The sequence below is a fragment of the Pristiophorus japonicus genome, chromosome 13 (assembly GCF_044704955.1).
Source record: "Pristiophorus japonicus isolate sPriJap1 chromosome 13, sPriJap1.hap1, whole genome shotgun sequence".
Lineage (NCBI taxonomy): Eukaryota > Metazoa > Chordata > Chondrichthyes > Pristiophoridae > Pristiophorus > Pristiophorus japonicus.
Window position 1 is genome coordinate 67,383,257 of NC_091989.1, and position 17,497 is coordinate 67,400,753.

Consider the following 17,497-nt stretch of genomic DNA (forward strand, 5'->3'; position numbering starts at 1 on the left):
ACAGAAATAAACAGTCTCTTAAACGATAAGGGGTTATGGGGAGTGGGCGGGGAAGTGGAGCTGAGTTCATGATCAGATCAGCCATGATCTTATTGAATGGCGGAGCAGGCTCGAGGGGCCGTATGGCCTACTCCTGTTCCTGTTTCTTATGTTCTTATCACTTATAAAGTTGTAAGTTTACATAACTTACAAAAAACTTTCAATTTGAGAATAGTTGCAACAGTAACATCAACAACAACAGCAGCAGCAAAGAAAGGCTGCATCCATCTCTCATCCCCCTTAGCCCTGGTCTTGGACTCCACCACCCCTGCCCACAGGCGGTGGCACAGTGATTTTGGGCTTGGTACCAAGCTTATTCCTTGTAATATCTCATTTAATGTGCACTTCTTGATGGGTGGTGGGGTGAGGTGGGGTGGGGGGCGAGGGGGTGGGGGCGAGGGGGAGCGGTCAGGTGTTAATGTGGAGGGCCCGGCTTGGGTCTCTTCAGAGGCTTGTGTGGGGATAGCAGTGGGAGTGAGAGTTGATTCTGTCAATGGGCGCTTGGTCTGGGTATGTTCCCTTATTGCAGCAGCTAACTCACACATGCCCTCCCTCATGGCCTGTGTCATTGCCAGTGTCGTCCTTTCCACTACCTCTAACATTCCCTCCCTCACTGATGTTCCCAGACATCGTTCCCATTTCCCATGCCATTGCTGTTACTTCTCCCGACAGTCCTGCTACCTCATCGCTCACCCCACTGATGGAGTGATTGGGTTAGGTCAATGCTCTCCGCCATGATCTCAATGCCATGATCTGAACCACATCTGTTGCATCCTGCATCTCAGGAAAGCGTGGTCGATTTCTCCTTCCCCTCACCCTGGGTCTGCCTCGTGGCATCCCAGTGGGACCCGCATCCTCGGACAGTGGGTCCCTGGGTGCGCCTTGCGTCATCCCACTGGGACCTGCATCCTCGGACAGTGGGGCCCTAGGCGTTACTTGCTGCATCCCACTACTGCGACACACAACCTCGGATTGTGAGAAACCATGGAATGTCCCACCAGAACTCAAACCACTAGTCATGGAATGGGGGAAACTAAGGCATGTCCCACCAGAACTCAAACCATTAGTCATGGAAGGGGCTGGCAACTCCGATAACTGCACATGCTCCATATTCAGTATGTAAGTGGTAGTTTCATCCAGCTGACCCAACTCCCCCTCACCGCCATGTTAGTCTGGAGGGTTGGCTTGGAAGATGTTCTCGTCTTCAGGCTCGTCCGCATCTGCATCATCTTCTGCATCAGGTTCTGCAAAATATAACAGAACAGTCAAATGGTTAGCAGCAGAGGAGGGGGAAGGATGGGGGGGCATGAGTAGGATCACACATAGGCCAGGCAGCAGGTTGATTTGAAGGGTCATGATGAATTTGCAGGACTTACCCTCTCCCTCGAGTGTGGGCCCAGCTTGTGCAGTACTGATTGTTTTTCTCCAGGCAGGACCCATCAAAGCAGCGACCCTATCTTCCAAAAGTGTTCGTGTGTGCAGATTTGGCGGGTCTCCTCCTGTTCGAGTTCTTTCCCTTTTGTTGTGGGCCAATTTCTTCTGCAAAAATGAAAATGCAACTTTTTAGAGAGGGTGTCTTTCTGCTGGATGGAACATATACAGCTGGTCACATTTACAATTGCAATTGCATTGAATAAATGAAAATCTTTTTTACACTAACTACTTGACCAAGGTCCTGCCATTTCTTTTTACACTGGCCTCCAGATCTCTTGGTGTTCACCAATGCGCAGCAATCTTCTGCAACTTGGGTCCAGCATTTCTTCATTTCTTTGGGTGGAACTTTTGTGCGACCTCTGCTGGTGTCTAGCTCCTGCCATTTGGTCTCAATGACATTAACTAGTATCTCCACTTCCTCCAGCAAAAAATTCTTTGTTCTTGGTCCACGTTGCAGTATTGCTGCAGCTGCTCTGAGACACTCAGCACTTTTCCAATGCTCTTAGACACACAGTGATTTTTCCAAACACACAGTACTTATTTTGCATGCAGCAGTGATTTTTCCAAATACAGCGCTCCTTCTGGCACTTCTGCTGGCATGCAGCACTGATTTTACCAAACAGAGCACTGCTTCTTGAATTCAGCAGTGATTTTCCTACCACAGCACCCCTTCTGGCACCAAAACACAAGCAGCTAGCTCTTTAAAAATGGCTGATTGCCAACTCACAGCGCTACTGCTCATGCGTGGACATCACCATTCTCCACTGCACATGTGCAGACGTCCCGGCACATTTTTCCAACGCAGAACGCAGGCTCCACCCCCCGACTCGACTGGCCGTGCTGCGCGGCTGCAGTGAAGAGGCCAGACAGCGGCCAAAGTTGCAACGTTTTTTTCGGCGCATCTCGGAACGTACATAAGCGGCGCAACTCCAGTAAGTGCGCCGAAAAACGGGCTTGGCCAAAATTGAGCTCAATGAAACTACGCCCTCCAGTGTTTTCTGTCCATTGCTATTTCTTAGTTCCAACTTCTTAACTTGATCAAACCTCTGCTACTTGAGTCCTATCTTGCACTGAGTTTAATTTATCCATCACCCTTGCCCTTGCTGACTTTCATTGGCTACCCATCCCCTGCCCAGGGGAAAAAAATAAAGTTATGCATTCTCGTTTTTGAATCCCTCTCTTTCCTTGCTCTGCCCTATCTCTACAAACTCCTCTAGCCTTATAACTCCACCCAAATGCTCCATTTCTCTGATTCCATCCTTCTGTACTTCTCTCTTTCTCCTCCTGCCCCCTCCTCCCGTTTCATCCCACAGTTGGTGGCAGAGCCTACAGTTGCCTTGGTCCTATCTCTGTAACCCCGTCTGTGGATCTTGTCTCACCTCTTTCTCCACCTTCAACTGTCTTCTCAAAAGCCACAGACTTACCCAGGAATGGAACTGTGATTTTTAGACCTTTTCCCAGTGCTTTCCACCCATCTATGGCGGTCGTCACCATAGGGAAGCATCATATGATCGCCTGTTTTATGAAGGGGGCCTGAAAGATACGAGTGGTGATCCAATATGTGACTTACATAAGATAAGAAATAGGAGCAGGAGTCGGCCATTTGGCCCCTCGAGCCTGCTCCGCCATTCAATAAGATCATGGCTGATCTGATCTTGGCCTCTACTCCACTTCCCCACCCACTCCCCATAACCCTTGACTCCCTTATCGTTCAAAAATCTGTATTTCCACCTTAAATATATTCAATGACCCAACTTCCACAGCTCCCTGGGGAAGAGAATTTCAAAGATTCACGATCCTCTGAGAAGACATTCCTCCTTATTTCCGTTTTAAATGGGCGACCCTTATTCTGAAACTATGCCCCCTAGTTCTGGATTCCTCATGAGGGGAAACATTCTCTCCGCATCTACCCTGTTAAACCCCCTTCAGAATCTTGTACGTTGCAATAAGATCACGTCTCATTCTTCTAAACTCCAATGAGTACAGACCCAACGTGCTCAATCTTTCTTCATAAGACAACCCCTTCATCTCAGGAATCAACCTCATGAACCTTCTCTGAACTGCCTCCAATGCAAGTATATCCTTCCTTAAATAAGGAGACCAAAACTGTACGCAGACTTAAAACAATGGGAAAATGTGCTATTACCACCTGATAATATTATACTGATAATCAGCCTCATTGCCATACAACAACAACTTGCACTAATATAGCACCTTTAATGTAGTAAAATATCTCTAGGCGCTTCACAGGAGCGTAATTGAAGAAGGATTGACACCAAGCTAAAAGGAGACATTAGGACAGGTGTCCAAATGCTTGATCAAAGAGGTAACTTTTAAGCCGGGCCTTAAAGGAGGAGCAAGAGGTGGAGAGGCTGGCTTTGTAGGTCCTCATTGTTAACTCTTTTGAGTAAAGAACTGAATTGTTTCTTGAGTGAGGTTATGAACCAGCAGGGCCGAGGTGAGATCATCTTGACTTTCTACTGTTTGCGAAGGAACAAATTTCTATTTGTTGGTAGAGGTTAAATATCAAAGAATGGCAGACTTTGTTGATGGTATGTACTTTTTCTGTTTCTTCTTGCTGCCTATACAAATCGTCCTTATGCAGCTGACCGTTATTTTTTCTTTCCTGGATAGTTACGGTTACTTTGGCAAGATCGATGAAATAAAGCTGCTGGTTTGCAACCTGGATGGACTGCTCCAGGATGGCAGCAGTCAGATGAGTTTTAACTTGCTTGATCTCCAGGATGCTGTGGCCAAAACGCTGAGGGACAAAAAAGTTCGGGTGAGAATACTGTTGACATTTTTTATTTTGTTAGCGCACCTTTTTCAAAATTAATTACAGCCCATCACTTAAAACCTTATTCTGTGGTTGTACCGCAGACAGTTCTCACCACAATTACCATACAGGTATAACTTGCATTAGACTCTTCAGAGGACCAAAAGACCTTTTGCAGCCAATAATATTCAACAACTTGCACTTGTGTGGCGGTTTTAACATAGTAAAACGTCCCATGATGCTCCACAGGAGCATTATCAGACAAAATTTGACACCGAACCACATATTAGGACAGGTGGTCAAAGAGGTAGGTTTTAAGGAGTGTCTTAAAGGAGGAGAGAGAGGTGTCCTATAACCCTGCGAAGGAAAACAGTTTATGAACTCTCCTAATTCTGCCGTAAAATAGTAATTAACGCAGAATCTTACAGTACAGAATCGTGCCAGTGACCGCTCTTTTTTGAAAGACCTATCCAATTTGTCCCACGCCTCCTCGTGCTCCCCATTATTAGGTCATAGAACTCATTATCAATTCATAGGGCCGGAAATTCTGGGATTCCGCTCCCGCCCGGAGAGGCTCAGCACAGTGGACGCCCATGTGTTGGAATGTGAAGACCCAATCCCAAATTACACGGTTGGGATGATCCATAGGCACCTGCTAGGGCATTTTAGCAGCATGCCACCCTATGTGCCCTGGTTAGGTGGAGTGGTTCACAGTCCCCCTTCCCTCACCCACCCACCCAACAACCAAGGCCCTTTCTAGGTCACAAATCAATGCTTCTTTTAAAAATTCTCTGCTCCAAAGGAAAACAACAGCAAAAATATATAAAAGTGAGTGGGGGGGGAAAAGGGAATGTAGCCCCCATTAAAGATGGATGCAGGCGAGACTATAATGGATAATAAGGAAATGGCAGACTTGTTAAATGAGTACTTTCACAACGGAGAAAGAGGATAATTTTCAGTGGTATTTAATATCAGTTTTTTAAATTAAATAATGGTAATGGACAAATAATGGCTGTGAAAGATGGGTCGGTTGAAATTTTCAAGACTTGAGATAGATGGGTTTTTATTCGGTAAGGGTTATGAGTCAAAGGCGGGTGAATGGAGTTCAGGTACAGATCATGATCTGATTGAATGGCGGAATAGGCGCGAGAGGGTGAAAGGCCTCCTGTTCCTTTTGTTTTATGAGCCATTAGTCTGTAGGACAAGAGTAATCAAATTGTGGGGTTGAGGTTATTTGCATGGGCATCCCACATAGAATCATAGAATAGTACAGCACAGAAAGAGGCCATTCGGCCCATCGAGTCTCCGCCGGCTCTTTCGAAGCGTAATCCTGTCAGTCCCCCTCCCCTGCTTTTCCCCATATCCCTGCAATTGCTTTCTCCTTCAAGTACTTGTCTGATTTCCTTTTGAAGGCTACCATTGAATCTGTACCCACCACCCTATCATGCAGTGCATTCCAAATCCTAACATAGAAACATAGAAAATAGGTGCAGGAGTAGGCCATTCGGCCCTTCGAGCCTAAACCACCATTCAATAAGATCGTGGCTGATCATTCCTTCAGTACCCCTTTCCTGCTTTCTCTCCATACCCCTTGATTCCCTTAGCTGTAAGGGCCATATCTAGCTCCCTCTTGAATATATTCAATGAACAACTCTCTGCGGCCAGGAATTCCACAGGTTAACAACTCTCTGCGGCCAGGAATTCCACAGGTTAACAACTCTGAGTGCAGAAGTTTCTCCTCATCTCAGTCCTAAATGGCCTACCCTGTATCCTAAGACTGTGTCCCCTGGTTCTGGACTTCCCCAACATAGGGAACATTCTACCCGCATCTAACCTGTCCCGTCTTGTCAGAATCTTATATGTTTCTATGAGATCCCCTCTCATCCTTCTAAACTCCAATGTATAAATGTTGATCCAGTCTCTCCTCGTATGTCAGTCCAGCCATCCCGGGAATCAGTCTGATGAACTTTTGCTACACTCCCTCAATAGCAAGAACGTCCTTCCTCAGATTAGGAGACCAAACTGAACACAATATTTCAGGTGAGGCCTCACCAAGGCCCTGTACAACTGCAGTAAGACGTCCCTGCTCCTATACTCAAATCCCCTAGCTATGAAGGCCAACATACCATTTGCCGCCTTCACCGACTGCTATACCTGTATGCCAACTTTCAGTGACTGATGAACCATGACACCCAGGTCTCGTTGCACCTCCCCTTTTCCTAATCTGCCGCCATTCAGATAATATTCTGTCTTTGCGTTTTTGCACCCAAAGTGGATAACCTCGCATTTATCCACATTATACTGCATCGGCCATGCATGTGCCCAATCACCTAACCTGTTCAAGTCACCCTGCAACCTCTTAGCGTCCCCCTCAAAGCTCACACCGCCACCCAGTTTAGTGTCATCTGCAAACTTGGAGATATTACACTCATTTCCTTCATCTAAATCATTGATGTATATTGTAAAGAGCTGGGGTCCCAGCACTGAGCCCTGCGGCACTCCACTAGTCACTGCCTCCCATTCCAAAAAGGACCCGTTTATCCCGACTCTCTGCTTCCTGTCTGCCAACCAGTTCTCTATCCACGTCAGTATATTATCCCCAATACCATGTGCTTTGATTTTGCACATCAATCTTTTGTGTGGGACCTTGTCAAAAGCCTTTTGAAAGTCCAAATACACCACATCCACTGGTTCTCCCTTGTCCCACTCGACTAGTTACAGAAGATTTGTCAAGCATGATTTCCCCTTCATAAATCCATGCTGACTTGGACCGATTCTGTGACTGCTTTCCAAATGCGCTGCTATTTCATCCTTAATAATTGATTCCAACATTTTCCCCACTACTGATGTCAGGCTAACCGGTTGAAAATTACCCGTTTTCTCTCTCCCTCCTTTTTTAAAAAGTGGTATTACATTAGCTACCCTCCAGTCCATAGGAACTGATCCAGAGTCGATAGACGGTTGGAAAATGATTACCAATGTATCCACTATTTCTAGGGCCATTTCCTTAAATACTCTGGGATGCAGACTATCAGGCCCCGGGGATTTATCGCCCTTCAATCCCATCAATTTCCCCAACACAATTTCCCGCCTAATATGGATATCCTTCAGTTCCTCCTCCTCACTAGACCCTCGGTCCCCTCGTATTTCCGGAAGGTTATTTGTATCTTCCTTCGTGAAGACAGAACCAAAGCATTTGTTCAATTGGTCTGCCATTTCTTTGTTCCCCATTATAAATTCACCTGAATCCGACTGCAAGGGACCGATGTTTGTCTTCACTAATCTTTTTCTCTTCACATATCTATAGAAGCTTTTGCAGTCAGTTTTTATGTTCCCGGCAAGCTTCCTCTCATACTCTATTTTCCCCCTCTTAATTAAACCCTTTGTCCTCCTCTGCTGAATTCTAAATTTCTCCCAATCCTCAGGTTTGCTGCTTTTTCTGGCCAATTTATATGCCTCTTCCTTGGATTTAATACTATCCTTAATTTCCCTTGTTAGCCACGGTTGAGCCACCTTTACCATTTTATTTTTACTCCAGACAGGGATGTACAATTGCTGAAGTCCATCCATGTGATCTTTAAATGTTTGCCATTGCCTATCCACCGTCAACCCTTTAAGTATCATTTGCCAGTCTATTCTAGCCAATTCACGTCTCAAACCATCGAAGTTACCTTTCCTTAATGACCTTTTGCATAAAAACATGTCGCCTTAAATCAAATATTTATCTAGTAGGAGTTAATAGTTAATCCCGGAGCCTTCACTAATCTCTCCACATAGCTGAAGTCCATCATCCTGGTAAAGAAACTCTGTGTACTCTGCAAGGCCTTGACTCTTTTCTAAAGTGTGGTGCCCAGAATTGTACACAATACTCCAACTGAGTTTGTTTAGGTTTAGCATGACTTCCTTGTTTTTATATTCAATGCCCCTATTTACAAAGCCAAGTATCCCACATGCTTTCATAACTGCCTTATCAACTGTACCTGCCACTTTCAAACATTTGTGAATATGCATCCCTAGGTCCCTCTACTCTTGCACACCCCTCAAAATAGTTTAACGTCTCATCCGAAAGAAGGCGCTCCCTCAGTACTGCGCTGGAGTGTCAGCCTGGATTACGTGCTCAAGTCTCTGGAGTGGGATTTGAACCCTTGGGGCCCAAATTTGATGAAGGGCCCTGCCCGCGCAAAGAACCACCGATGGCCGCCGAGGTCCCTGACGGTTCTTTGGGCGGGGTTTTCATCACCCAGGTCACTCGAAGATCGGCGGCCGGCAAATCTGCGACGTACGTTACCAATCTGGTTGGCAGCCGGCGGGAGCTCTCATTCTCGGCGGCAAAGGCGCTTGCCGCCCAAGTGCCGCCGAGGATGGAGTCAGGCCCACGGAGGGTCGAAGAACTAAAAATAAAAAGCATCAAAAAAAAAAACATCTGACGACATTTCGGTAAGTCCCTGTAAAGAAATAATTTAAATAAACTTCACTAACCTTTTTTTACAGCATCTTCACACTTACCGTTGAGGACCGAGCTGCCTGCACTCAGCGATCCAGTGCCGCTGACTCCCGCCCGCACCAATCTGGCATCTCGGCGGCCGGAAGTGTGCTTACGCGCATTGGACGTCCGCTGACATCGGCGGGCGCTTCCCGGCAGCTCTCCCCTCCCGCCCGTTCCAGGCCACGACGAAAGTGGCACTGGGCGGTTCGAGCAGAGGAATGTCGGCGGCAGTGGGCAGTAAGGCCATCAATTTCAGCCCCAAAACCTTCCGACTCAGGCGAGAGTGCGACCACTGAGCCACTGCTGACCCTGTTTAATCACAAGCTGACCTATAATTTTAATTTAACCGAGCTCTCTCTATACTTCTTCAACATTATTAATTATTTAGAGTTGTTAATGAGTAATTGTAAGCGACGGGCCTGCCTAGGTTGTTTCTGTTGATCTGATCAAGGAAAATTTGAAAAGTTCCCAGGAGATTTAAGTGCTTAATTTCCATGTGGCTTATTTGAAAGACCGTTGTCTATAAACAAACTGGCCACGAATAGGAAAAAAAAAGGAGGCCTTTATTCACCCAGTTTAATAGCACACAGGGGCCGATTAGATAGTATTTAAAATTGTGAAAGGTGGGGGATGTGTAGATAGCACTAGTTGAGAGATCCAGAACAAGGGGCCATAGATACAACATCATCATTATCATCGGTAGTCCCGTGGAATCGAGGAAGACTTGCTTCCACTCTTAAAATGAGTCCTTAGGTGGCTGAACAGTCCAATACGAGACCACAGTCCCTGTCACAAGTGGGACAGATAGTCGCTGAGAGAAGGGGAGGGTGGGACTGGTTTGCCGCACGCTCTTTCCGCTGCCTGCGCTTGATTTCTGCATGCTCTCGGCGATGAGACTCGAGGTGTTCAGCGTCCTCCCGGATGCACTTCCTCCACTTAAGGCGGTCTTTGGCCAGGAACTCCCAGGTGTCGGTGGGAATGTTGCATTTTATCAGGAAGGCTTTGAGGGTGTCCTTGAAACGTTTCCTCTGCCCATGTGGGACTCGCTTGCCGTGTAGGAGTTCCGAGTAGAGCGCTTGCTTTGGGCGTCTTGTGTCGGGCATTCGAACAATGTGGCCCGCCCAGCGGAGCTGGTCAGGTATGGTCAGTGCTTCGATGCTGGGGATGTTGGCCTGGTCGAGGACGCTGCCATTGGTGCATCTGTTCTCCCAGGGCGTTTGCAGGATCTTGTGGAGGCATCGCTGGTGATATTTCTCCAGCGATTTGAGGTGTCTACTGTATTTGGTCCACGTCTCTGAGCCATAAAGGAGGGCTGACCAAACTGTTGGCGGTACCTAATTTAATTTATTTAAAAAAAAGAAAATGGAGGTAATTATTTGGACTCTGCCCTCTAGGTGGAATTCATCTCTGCAAGTGACTTGTCTGCACAAGTGCATTCATCAAATGAAGTGAAGGGAAAAGTAGAAAACAAGCTGGATACTGTGGATGTCTGGAGGAAGAAGCTGGGCATTACTTGGAAAAATATTGCTTACTTGGGTGAGTGTTTCTATGGTAAGAATTGTACGACCAGTGGATGCTGCTAATCAATCTCTATTCGTTGTATTAAAATCCTCGGAGGTTAGCTCTTGTTTATGTTGCTTTTAATTGGTATCCCGAGTGTCCCAGGATTATTTCTAAGCACTGCACGCTATATAAATGCAAGTAATGGTTGTGTTTTAATAATATTTGCCATTAAATATTACAAGACTGGACTATAGTCCAGGTGTCATTAAGATGCTTATTGAAAGAAAGACTTGCATTTATATATCCCCGTTCACAACCACCGGACATCTCAAAGTGCTTTACAGCCAATGAAGTGCTTTTGGAGTGTAGTCACTGTTATAATGTGAGAAATGCAACAGCCAATTTGTGCACAGCAAGCTCCCACAAACAGCAATGTGATAATGACCAGATAATCTGTTTTGGTTATGTTGATTGAGGGAAAAATATTGGCCAGGACACCGGGGATAACAGCCCTGCTCTTCTTTGAAATAGTGCCATGAGATCGTTTACGTCCACCTGAGAGAGCAGACGGGGCCTCGGTTTAACGTCTCATCCAAAAGACGGCACCTCTGACAGTGCAGCACTCCCTCAGTACTGCACTGGAGTGTCAGCATAGAATTTTGTGCTCCAGTCCCTGGAGTGGGACTTGAACCCACAACCTTCATGACTTGGAGGCATGTGTGCTGCCCACTGAGCCACAGCTGACAATGAAGATAATACCACCTTTAGCTTTGAAAAGATGGTACACCATTCCAAGCTCTGTGTTCAGATGATTAAACATTAATTATAACTAATACTAAGCGTGAGTCGCAATGTTCTGGGCTCAAGTCCAACTCCAAAGACTTGAGCAAAAAATCTAGGCTAACATTTCTGTGAGGAGTGTTGCACTGGATGAGACGTTAAACCCAGGTCCCGTCTGCTCTCTCAGATGGATGTAAAATATCCTATGACACCATTCGAATATTTATCCCTCGACCAACATCACTTTTATATTTAAAAAAAAAAATCAGGTTATCATCACATTGCTGTTGTGGGAGCTTGCATGGTGCAAATTGGCTGCCACGATTCCAAACATTTGATTTGAAATCATTCTCGTTTGAAATGTATGCAGTTTTGTTAGATAACATGAGAAGTTAATGTATCTTCCTTTTCTAGGCTTCACACAGGGGCCTGGATACTTGTGGGGGCATTGCTCCGATAGTGTAAGTGTGGCAGAGCGGAATTCCTGCCAGCCCTTGCCAAGGCCAGAGCCCCTGCCCCAAAGTATAGACACAGGTTCATTTGCATTGCCATAGGGCAGGCCAGGGCAGATCAGTGGAGGCTGCCCCAGCAATGGTTTCCCCGGCAACGCCCGACCTGTCCTTCCAAGGCGGAACGGAGCCCTCTGGAATCCTAATGGGCAGAAGATGAGTATTTTAACTCTTTGGCTCCCATTGGAACCACTCCAACTAGAGGAGGCATTGACCCGCTCCTGGGTGGATTACCACACTCTAGTAAAGAAATGGGACATTCACATGCATGAGTTCCATCAAGGCATTTCAAGGGCGTTAAGGCAGGAATATGTGGGGAAGCCTAGGAACTCTTCATCCCTGCCCCCCCCCACCTACCCCATGCTTACTTGCCTTAGAGTGGGCAGGCAGAACATCAGCCAATGACCCTTCCCCCACCAACCATAATTTCTAGGCCAGATCAAAATGTGACTAAATACCAGCAGAGCCATAATCCTGGCCATGTTGCAGGCCCCCTGGGGATAACCACTGCCTGCAGACTCTCCCAACCCACGAGTTTCTTTGATTGGAGAAATCCATGTGTAATATGTACTTTTATAAGTAGTTTGTTGAACAGTCTGAATTTTGAGATGGATGTTGACGATGTGTTTTTTGTCTTGTGTTGGTCCAGTGCTGTGCAAGAAGGTGAGATCCAAAATCTTAAAAGGGGGCATTATTGAGATGGTGTTCAGTGCAGCTTGGAACTACCTTAGATTGCATGTCCACAGATCCCTGGAGGTAGCAGGTGGTTAAGAAGGCATACGGAATACAGGTTGAGCGTCCGAAATCCGGAATTCCAAACTTTGGAATTTTCCGGAATCCGGACACTGGGCCGATCCGTGGCGGGGTTCTCCGGAAACCAGAAAATGTTCCTAAATCCGGACTCCCCCCGCATCGGCGGCCTGACTTCACCCCGGCCCTCGGCGGCCCTCCCTCGCCCCGGACCTCGGCAGCCCTACTTCGCCCGGCCCCCGGCGGCCTGACTTCGCCGCAACTTTGCCCACTAAGATCCTCGGCGACCTAACCTCGCCCTGGCTCTCCCCCCTCTCCCCCTTACCTCAGCGGGCCGACCCCACCTACCTCGGCCCAGGCAAGGACGTTCCAAAATGTGGAAATAACCGGAATCCGGAACAGCCTCGGTCCCGAGGTTTCCGGATTTCGGACACTCAACCTGTACTCGCCTTTATTAGCCGAGGCATAGAATACAAGAACAGGGAGGGTATGCTTGAACTGTACAACACACTAGTTAGGCGATAGTTAGGCTGTGCAGTTCTGGTTACCACATTACAGGAAAGATGTGATTGCACTATAGAGGGTACAAAAAAGATCTACGAGGATATTGCCTGGACTGGAGAATTTTAGCTATGTGGAAAGATTGGTTAGGCTGGGTTTGTTGTCTTTGGAACAGAGAAGGCTGAGGGCAGACCTTATTGAGGTGTATAAAGTTATGAGGGGCTAAGAGTGGATATAAAGGACTTATTCCCCTTAGCAGAGGGGTCAACAACCAGAGGGCATAGATTTCAAGTAATTGGTAGGAGGTTTTGAGGGGAAATTTTTTCACGCAGAGTGTTGTGGGGGTCTGAAACTCACTGCCTGAAAGGGTGGTAGAGGCAGAAACCCTCACCACATTTAAAAAGTACTTGGATGTGCACTTGAAGTGCCATAACCTACAGGGCTACGGACCAAGAGCTGGAAAGTGGGATTAGGCTGGATAGCTCTTTGTTGGCTGGTGCGGACATGATGGGCCGAAATGGCCTTCTTCCGTGCTGTAAGTTTCTATGATTCTATATTCTTAACCAGCCCCCAGCAGTTTCACTATATTGTGATCTCTAGACTCTGTCCTGCAGCAGGCAACTTTTCAAGTGTACCTTTTGAGTTTTAAAGGAAATACAAGTTTAAAATGTCTATGTAAACTTAGTGTTGCAATTTTAGTGCATTCAATATTTTTATTGGAGAGGTTGACATATTTATCTTTTGAGCGATAGCTTATGGTTTAGCAAAGTTCCTCCTTTTATAACCCAACTGCTTACAGATTATGCACCAAGATTTCAGAAGTATGAAGTTAAATTAGTCATGCATTTTAAGCTTTTCAAATATTGTTTCAATGTACTGTTTACATTACCCAGAGAATGGTGAGAATGTAGAACTCGTGACCACAAAGGGTGGTTGAAGCGAAGAGCATAGATGCATTTAAGGCGAACCTAGATAAACACATGAGGGAGAAAGGAATAGAAGAATTTGCGGATCAGGTTAGATGAAGAGGGGAGGTTGCTGTTGTGTGGTATTAACACTGGCACAGAACAGTTGAACCTAATGGCCTACTCCTGTGCTGTACATTCCATGTAATTATCTGTCTGTAAATCATGAGCTGTTCTCGAACATGCCTGTAATGTTTTAATAACCAAAATGAACCTACTATAATTGCTCCCATTTAAAAAAAGCACCCAGCGTCAACATTTTTATTCATTATTGCTGATGACACAAAACTAGGTGGAATTGCGAGTTGTGAGGAGGATGCAAAGATGCTGCAAGGTGATTTAGAATAGGTTGAGTGAGTGGGCAAACACATGGCAGATGCAGTATAACATGGATAAATATGAAGTTATCCACTTTGGTGGGAAAAACATAAGGGCAAAGTATTATTTAAATGGTGATGGCTTGGGAAGTGTCGATGTACAGAGGGACCTGGGTGTCCTTGTACACCAGTCATTGAAAGCAAACATGCAGGTGCAGCCAGCAGTTAGGAAGGCAAATAATATGTTGGCCTTCATTGCAAGAGGATTTGAGTACAGGAGCCAGGATGTCTTACTACAGTTATACAGGGCCTTGGTGAGACCACACCTGGAGTATTGTGTGCAGTTTTGGTCTCCTTACCTAAGAAAGGATATACTTGCCATAGAGGGAGTGCAGCGAAGGTTCACCAGACTTATTCCTGGGATGGCAGGACTGTCGTATAAGGAGAGATTGGGTCGACTAGGCCTGTATTCACTAGAGTTTAGAAGAATGAGAAGGGATCTCAATGAAACGAATAAAATTCTGACTGGGTTGGACAGACTGGATGCGAGGAGGATGTTTCCCCTGGCTGGGAAGTCCAGAACAAGGGGTCACAGTCTCAGGATACGGGGTAGGAAATTTAGGACTGAGATGAGGAGAAATGTTTTCACTCAGAGGGTGGTGAACCTGTGGAATTCTCTACCACAGAAGGCTGTGGAGGCCAAGTCACTGAATATATTTAAGAGGGAGATCGATAGATTTCTAGAAACAAAGCACATCAAGGGGAATGGGGAGAAAGCAGGAATATGGTGTTGAGATAGAGGATCAGCCGTGATCATGTTGAATGGCGGTGCAGACTCAAAGGGTCGACTGGCCTACTACTGCCCCAATTTTCTATGTTTCTATGTTCTGGGATGTGGGCGTCACTGGCAAGGTCAGCCTTTATTGCCCATCCCTAATTGCCCTGAATCAGCTGTTGAACTTTGTGGCTGCAATACCTTCTGCAAAAGTGTTGCCATGCAAGATTGTCCTGGCCTTCACTGGGCTATTGGTTATTCCTTAGACCCAGAGAACATAGGGAAGTCATGTGTGGTGCAACAGGTGCCCTGGAGGGATCCCACTTCATTCATTAATTTAAATGGACAACAATAACTTGCATTTATATAGCACCTTTAAGGTGGTAAAGCATCCCAAGGCGCTTCACAGGTGCGCGATCAGACAAAATTTGACACCAAGCCACATAAGGGGATAATAAGACAGGTGATCAAATGCTTGGTCAGAGAAGTAGGTTTTAAGAAGCGTCTTAACGGAGGAGAGTGAGTTAGGGAGGAGGAGAGGTTTGGGGGGGAATTCCAGAGCTTGAGGCTCAAGACAGCTGAAGGTACGGCTGCCAATGGTGGGCAGTGGAAATCGGGGAGGCGCAAGAGGCCAGATTTGGAGGAGATCCGAGATCTCGGAGGTTTGTAGGGCTGGAGGAAGTTAGAGATGGGGAAGGGCGAGGGCCATGGAGGGATTGGAACACAAGGATGAGAATTTTAAAATTGAGGTGTTGCTGGACTGAAATTCAACTGGGGTAGAGGACAGGCCTGTAAGGGACCTTGCCCAATTTTCTGTCCATTTTAAATAAATGGATTGGATGTACTCCCTCTATTGGTTGGCTCAATAGTCCCAGATGCTGGCCCGAGGCAAACCTGCTCCCAGATATTTTACTTGCATGCAACCAGACCTGATTAAAGTGTAGAAATATTTATTTTTAATCATTGATAGAAAACTTGAATCATTCTTTCCATTTAGGCTTATTATCTTAATTTAAAACCATACTTTATTTAAAGCACACCTTTATAATGTATGCATCAAAGCTCACAATGTGCGATAAAATGCAAAATAGATGATAACAGTTCAAAGGTTGAAAGTCTTTGGTATTCACAATCTTTTCGAAAAAAAAAATGTCTTTCCTCCCCAAAAAAGGAAATGATGACTCAGATCTCGAGTGTCTGAAGGAAGCTGGTGTTGGAGGTGCTCCTCAGGATGCAGCATCCCATCTTCTGGAAGTGGCAACATACATCTGTAATCACAATGCAGGAAATAGAGCTGTAGAGGAATTTGCCGAACATGTGCTGCTGTTGATCAACAAATATGAATCTGTGAATGACCAGAAAAAGGGTGAAATACCAACAACATCAGACTGGAGGGGGGGCTTCCTGTAAATCTATTTTTCTGACTAATTTTTGCCTTTAAGAGATGGCTATTTTGAGAACATAGAGAATGTAAACACATGAACTATGTGACTCTTAGCACTACATGTTCTATCACATATTTATTGTTTTAAAGTAACTGATAAATGTTTACATAAGCAATAGGAGCAGGATTAGGCCACATGGCCCCTCGAGCCTGCTCCGCCATTTAATATGATCATGGTTGATCCGATCATGCACTCGGGTCCACTTCCCTGCCTGCTCCCCATAACCCCTTATCGTTTAAGAAACTGTCTATTTCTGTCTTAAATCTACTCAATGACCCAGCTTCCACAGTTCTTTGAGGCAGTAAATTCCACAGATTCACAAACCTCAGAAGAAATTCCTCCTCACCTCAGTTTTAAATGGGTGGCCATTATTCTAAGAGGGGGGTGATGGAGTACGTGGAGTGAGGGTGTTGGGGTACGGGGGGTGAAGGTACAGGGATGAGGGTGTTGGGGTACACAGCGGTGAGGGTGGGGTGGTGGGGGGGGAAATATGTAAAGAAGTTTCTCCTGAATTCCCGATTGGATTTATTAGTGACAATTTTACATTTATGGTCCCAAGTTCGGGTCTCACCTCTGTATCCGCGGGACCCCCAACCTATACCCACTGCACCGCATCCCCCTCGCTCCCCCGTCGCCCTCACTCCCGTACCCCATCCCCCTCGCTCCCCGCACCCCGTCGCCCTACCCAATGTTGGTCTGTTTAGCAGCTCCTTTGGGTCATGCCTTCAACGCCCCTGTTCTCTGATTCTGGCTTGTGCTCTCCTTCCTGCACTGCACTATGGGTAGTAGAGCCTTCAGCCATCCTGACCCCTCCCCCAGGAATTGCCTCTAATCTCCACCTTCCCCCCCCATCCCGCTGCTTCTCTCTCACTCATTTCAACCGTACTTTCTCTCCGAACACTTGCGGTGCCTATCACATCCATTTCTTCTTTGTGAAGTGCTTTTGGACATTCACTACACATACAATTGTTCAAAATGATCTTTGAAGATTAATTAATTGAAACCGAAGTTTTTATGCAACTTGCATGCTGTCATGGGTATCAATCCGGGTTTTATGTAATGTTTTAAATTAATGCAGATATTAAATGAATTAAGATTTATTCAACTCCCTGCACGTGCAAGAAAATGTAAAAACAAGAAACGGATGTAGCTCTTTACTGCATCTCTCACAAATCTTCTTTCCTCACAGTTATTGCTGTGATATAGGAAATCAAAAC

The 17,497-nt window shown here is 46.0% G+C and overlaps 1 protein-coding gene across 2 annotated transcripts in view; it reads left to right on the plus strand.

Moving 5' to 3' along the window:
- Positions 1–16,714, plus strand: part of cmasa (cytidine monophosphate N-acetylneuraminic acid synthetase a) — a 49,427-nt gene extending 32,713 nt beyond the window's left edge. Inside the window, exons 5-7 of one of the 2 annotated variants that reach the window (XM_070897601.1) lie at positions 4,108–4,255; positions 10,130–10,271; positions 16,007–16,714. In XM_070897601.1, the coding sequence (XP_070753702.1) occupies positions 4,108–4,255; positions 10,130–10,271; positions 16,007–16,245 (529 nt within the window). In that variant the 3' untranslated portion in view covers positions 16,246–16,714. The remainder of the gene's footprint in view (positions 1–4,107; positions 4,256–10,129; positions 10,272–16,006) is intronic. The other variant, XM_070897600.1, reaches the window with a different exon arrangement.
- Positions 16,715–17,497: the final 783 nt, after the last annotated feature.